Consider the following 6,000-nt stretch of genomic DNA (forward strand, 5'->3'; position numbering starts at 1 on the left):
AATTACGTCCGCCACAAATAAAAAACAAAACAAAACAACAACAAAAAAAAACATTTTTTGTTTTGTTTTTTTGTTGTTGTCCTGTCCAGCTTCTCAGGCAAATCATATAATTGATGTAGATGCCCATATAGGCTGTTCAGATTTACTTTAAAAAAGAGAACTGTAGGATACTTCTCTTGTTGCCTTATTTGTATTTGACCACTACTGTTTTCTGTTTATTTGTTACTGACTGTGGCAGGACACCTCTGCCTCTGTTTCACTTTATGTTGCTGGTAAATAATATGGTTGAAGTAGTAGGCTAAAGTTAAATTATTTAGTATGCACTAATTAAAGGGGGAGAGCTTTAAGAGACATTTTAGCTTTTATATTTTATAAGATATATTTTTTGTAAGAACCACAATTAATAAATATATTTCAGTGAATAACTTGTTGTTCAAATCTGTATATAAATATGTACATAGAGTGTTGTAATTATATTGTAAAATGGCTGGATGGACGTTTAAAACAAAACTGTTATTATTAATTAGTAAGTATACATTTTTTTAGCCTTTTTAGAGAAAATCATATCATTGTAGTAAATTATGCAAATTACTCGATGATGTCATTGTGACCACGCCCATAGCCACGCCCCCACCACCACAGGTATCTTGGCAGTTTATGGGAAACACTGTTACTGTAGCGCAACACCTTTAAAAAATACAAACAAAATATATATACCGTATATATTTATGTTTATTACTTGTGGCAGTCTTACATATAATTTTGAATACATGGGAAACACTAACGACTACTTCGTGACCATACACTTCAACCACTTGAGCACAAACTGGACATGAAAACATTTACTCTGCATCGTGTGTTGACATGTGCGCCCTCAAGCTCTTCTTATGGTAATAACCTTTATCGCAAACTGAACAACTGAAAGGTTTTTCTCCTGTGTGTTTCCTCATGTGCAATTCCATACTGGCCCTCCGAGAAAACGTATCGCCGCAAATTGAACAAATAAACGGTTTCTCCCCCGTGTGCTTTCTCATGTGCACCGTCAAGGAGCCCTTATGAGAAAAAGTGCTGGCGCAAACTGAGCAGCTGAAAGGCTTTTCCCCCGTGTGTGTTCTCATGTGTGCGGTCAGCGTGGACCTCTGGGAAAAGTTGTTGCAGCAAAGTGAGCAACTAAAAGGCTTTTCTCCGGTGTGCGTTCTCATGTGCGAGATCATATTGTCTTTCTGAGTGAACCGTTGACTGCAGAACGAGCAACTGAAAGGTTTTTCTCCCGTGTGCGTTCTCGTGTGCCGCGCAAAATCCTTTTTGACGCAAAAGCTTTTGCCACAAACCGAGCAGGTAAAACGTTTTTTGTCCGTCTTATTTTCAGAGCATTCGGGGTGTTTGTTGTCGGTGTGAGTCCTCATGCCACCCTCACAGTCTGTATCGCTGCTCAAAGGTTCTTGGGTGTTGTCCTCGTCTTCATCCTCAGCAGAGTGTGATGTCATGTCGTCACTATCTGATAGAGGAGCTAAGAGGTTGTCAACTTGGGGTTTGTCTTCAGTCTTCACAGAGACACCAGTCAGAGGCAACTTGGTGAGATCAGCCTCCCGCGGCCCGAGAAAACACTCTTCTCCTGACTGACTGATCCAGAGTTCCTCCTCTTCCTCTTTAATGTGGGGGGGCTGTGGATCCTCCTGCTTCAACGTGGAGCTTCCCTCCCGTGGCGTAGGGGGATGTTCTTCTTGACGACGCTGCTGGCCATCTGCCGGATACAAACATACTTTAGTTTAGACGTGTGTAATTTCCAAAATGACAGTCGAGCGTGCTAAGCATCGAGCTAAAAGCCTGAGCTGTCAACTCTTGTCATCGTCGGGGAGTGAGGCTTATGACTGTACACGTGGCCCGTAGGAGTGTGAATATTTGGGCACCTAACTATTCGATCTGATTCTTGGGGTGACGATTCAATTCAGAATTTATTCTTAATTCAAACTGATTCTCGCATTGTACTATTTGGCATAATAGTTATAATTATTGTGTCGTAATTAACGTATCCTCGCTCATCCATGCGGACTGGACACTGACCGAGAGTTGGTGGGCGGCCGAGGGTGGAGTCGGCTCTCTTGGTTGCTTTGTTGGGTCTGCTCCTGTCTCTGGCCATGCTCCCCCCCACCCCAGCAGATGATGGCGTGGAACAACGCAGAGTGTATATGTTTTTTTGTTTTGTTGTTGTTTTACTTTTGTGGCTGTGTGTAGAAGTGGCTGGTTGCATCAGCTCTGCTCTTTTTTAATGTTCTTGTGTTCCTTGATGTTTCCCTCTTACACACACGTTTATGTGTGCTATGGCTATGAGGTTTTTTACCCACTTGGCCTCAGTCTCATGGACCCCCTAGCCAGCGTTTACCTGTTTCTCACCTTTTTTGTAAGGGGCGCCGGAAGTTGGCAGACCCGTCAGCGATCCTGTTCTGTCTCCCTGTAATGTTTGTCTGCGGTTGAATGGGATTGTGCTGAAAATCTTGTTAAAGTATTTCCGATTCTGATAATTAAACTTTAAAAAAACAAAAAAACAAAACAATTACAGGTTAGAAAAACTCTTTGGTTGCATGGAGATTACCTAAAAAGTATATATTTTTAAATAATTATTATAATAATAATACAAAATAAATAAATTATTATTTTTTTTAAAAATAAAAAAAAATAAAAAAATAAATATAAATATATATTAGGGCTGAAACTAACGATTAATTTGATAATCGATTAATCTGTCGATTGTTACTTCGATTAATCGATTAATAATCGGATAAAAGAGACAAAGTACATTTCTATCCTTTCCAGTATTTTATTGATAAAAACCCCAGCATACTGGCACCATACTTATTTTGATTATTGTTTCTCAGCTGTTTGTACATGTTGCAGTTTATAAATAAAGGTTTATATAAAAAAAATTAAAAAAAATGCCTCTGCGCATGCGCATAGCATAGATCCAACGAATCGATGACTAAATTAATCGCCAACTATTTTTATAATCGATTTTTAGCGATTTAATCGATTAGTTGTTGCAGCCCTAATATATATATATATATATATATATATATATATATACACATACGTTTTTTAAAATCGATTTAAAAAAAATTATGAATCGATTTAGAATCGGGATTAATAAAAATCGCGATTCAGATGTGAATCGATTTTTGACATCAGTTACCGTCACCCGTCAGGTTGAGTCCTTGCTTCCGTTTTCCCTGGGACTCGAACCTGGGTCCTCCGTCACGAGAGACGAGCGTACTAGTGTACCGAGTTTACGAGAACTACCTCCGTTTCACAAAAATTATGTTACTTTATTATGTTTTTTCTCAATAGCAGGATTTTTTCTGAGTCGTCCGTTTTGTGGATGATTACTTTGGGGGGGGGGGGGGGGGTCAAGCTTTGTAAAGTAATGTGATGTGTAATACAACATGTGGCCAGAAGGAGGCAGTGTTAAATAAAGAGTCAAAATGGCTGCCAACCGGATGTTGTGTGTACTTGGCTTCCTTATAAAATAACACATGAAAAATTCAAAAACACAGCGAGTCAGAAAAGATCGAGTCCGATTTAGCTCCGTTGTATAAAATATGAAGTATGAGGATGATGAAAGTGTAAAAATACCTTCAACGTGTAGCACAATTTGAGTTTTGCAAGCAGCTTCCAGTTGTTGTCGATGTCGCTCCTTCTCCTCTCTCGTTCGAGAAAGTTCCTCCTCGTACGACGTTAACGTGCTTTCAAACAGCGCGAATATTTCATCAGCTGCCGCCATTAGTCGCTCTTTCACCAACTGTTTCAACATGTCGATGCTTTACATCGAGCACACTGACAAGCTTGAGCAATGCTAAATGCTAACGTCTGTGTCACCGCCCGAGTAACTGGGCTTGCCCGATCCGTTTGCGCATGCGCGATGCACTTGGCAACACGCATGCGCAAGCATAACCATGGTGGAATTTCCCCCCCCGCTCCTTTTCTTCCACCATGTCCCCTGCGAGGCACCGTAATTATTCGAGGCTATCAGTGGATAATTAAGTGAATTTAGCGATTTTTATTCTGAAAAGTAAAGCAAAGTTCAACGATTTTTTATGTCCACATTTTGATAGAAGATCTTATTTTTTCTTAATGTTTATAGGGCTGTGAATCTTTGGGTGTCCCACGATTCGATACAATATCGATTCTTGAGGTCACGATTCCATTCAAAATCGATTTCTTTTTTCAATTCAACACGATTCTCGATTCAAAAACGATTTTTTCCCGATTCAAAAGAATTCTCTATTCATTCAATCAATACATAGGATTTCAGCAGGATCTACCCCAGTCTGCTGACATGCAAGCAGAGTAGTAGATTTTTGTAAAAAGCTTTTATAATTGTAAAGGACAATGTTTTATCAACTGATTGCAATAATGTAAATTTGTTTTAACTATTAAATGAACCAAAAATATGACTTATTTCATCTTTGTGAAAATATTGGACACAGTGTGTTGTCAATCTTATGAGATGCGATGCAAGTGTAAGCCACTGTGACACTATTGTTCATTTTTTTTATAAATGTCTAATGATAATGTCAATGAGGGATTTTTAATCACTGCTATGTTGAAATTGTAACTAATATTGATACTGTTGTTGATAATATTCATTTTTGTTTCACTACTTTTGGTTTGTTCTGTGTTGTGTTTGCTCTGTTTATTGCAGTTCTGAGTGTTGCTGGGTCGGGTTTGGTTTTGGAATTGGATTGCATTGTTATGGTATTGCTGTGTATTGTTCCGTTGGATTGATTAATTAAAAAAAAAAAAAAAATAAAAAAAAAAAAATATATATATATATATATATATTTTTGAAATAAAAAAAATCGATTTTTTAAAAATGAGAATCGATTCTGAATCGCACAACGTGAGAATCGCGATTCGAATTCGAATCGATTTTTTCCCACATCCCTAATATATATATATGTATATAAATAAAATAAATACTTGACTTTCAGTGAATTCTAGCTATACATATATATATATATATATATATATATATATATGTATTTTATTATATATATATACATCCATCCATTTTTTCTACCGTTTGTCCCTTTTGGGGTCGCGGGGGATGCTGGAGCCTATTTCAGCTGCATTCGGGCGGAAGGCGGTGTACACCATGGACAAGTCTCCACCTCATCACAGGGCCAACACAGATAGACAGACAACATTCACACATACATATAAATAAAATAAATACTTGAATTTCAGTGTTCATTTATTTACACATATACACACATAACACTCCTCTCTACTCATTGTTGTATTTGAAAGTGCAATGCTTTGCAGCCAGTAGCACAGCCTTTGAAGGAGCATAGGTATGGGCAGTGTATTATTCTGGGTTGGAGTCAATAACCATATATATATATATATATATATATATATATATATATATATATATATATATATATATATATATATATATATATATATATATATATATATATATATATATATATATATATATATATTGTCATCAAACCATATATGATCTATCAAATGAAAATGTGTTTTTGTTTCGGCATTTTAAATATAATATAATATTGTATCCTGTAATTAGTACAGGTAAAATAACTTTTATTTCAGATTTTGTTGGGAAACTGACTTAATGAAAAGGCTTGAACTTCATATATTTTTCTTTGTCTTCTCATTTTTTTTCTTGCATACATTTGTGCAATCATCTTTGTACAATGATTGCGCTAATTCGTTGCGAATCATAATGTCATGTTTGAATGTAAATAAAGTTCAGTTAGAAAAATTAAAGTCGCTGGCATGATATTTTGCGCACGCGCGGACAGATTGCGTCTCCTTGAGAAATCGTGTGGTGAAAACATTTACTTGGCGAATGATTCAAAGTACAAAAGACCTTCAATTGATATCCTTGTTAAAAACATTTAAAATGATTTAGACAGCCCTTTTTGCCTTTTTTTTCCATATTTTTTTAGTTTTATTACTCTATCTGTATTTGCT

At 36.6% G+C, this 6,000-nt stretch overlaps 1 protein-coding gene across 1 annotated transcript; it reads right to left on the reverse strand.

Moving 5' to 3' along the window:
• Positions 1-614: 614 nt before the first annotated feature.
• LOC133644956 (histone-lysine N-methyltransferase PRDM9-like) lies at positions 615-3,918 on the reverse strand. Its single transcript, XM_062039721.1, has 2 exons — positions 3,628-3,918; positions 615-1,744 (listed from the first exon to the last, which is right to left on the reverse strand). Exons 1-2 carry the CDS (start codon positions 3,803-3,805, stop codon positions 843-845), a joined length of 1,080 nt encoding a protein of 359 aa, XP_061895705.1. The 5' UTR covers positions 3,806-3,918; the 3' UTR covers positions 615-842.
• Between the last annotated feature and the right edge of the window lie 2,082 nt (positions 3,919-6,000).

Source organism: Entelurus aequoreus, linkage group LG28 (genome assembly GCF_033978785.1).
Source record: "Entelurus aequoreus isolate RoL-2023_Sb linkage group LG28, RoL_Eaeq_v1.1, whole genome shotgun sequence".
Lineage (NCBI taxonomy): Eukaryota > Metazoa > Chordata > Actinopteri > Syngnathiformes > Syngnathidae > Entelurus > Entelurus aequoreus.

Bases quoted from the DNA above. Each gene is read 5' to 3' on its own strand.
- LOC133644956 (XM_062039721.1), bottom strand. From the start codon at position 3,805: ATGTTGAAACAGTTGGTGAAAGAGCGACTAATGGCGGCAGCTGATGAA. The intron at 1,745-3,627 runs GTATTTTTACAC...TGTATCCGGCAG, and splicing joins AATTGTGCTACACGTTGAAG to ATGGCCAGCAGCGTCGTCAA.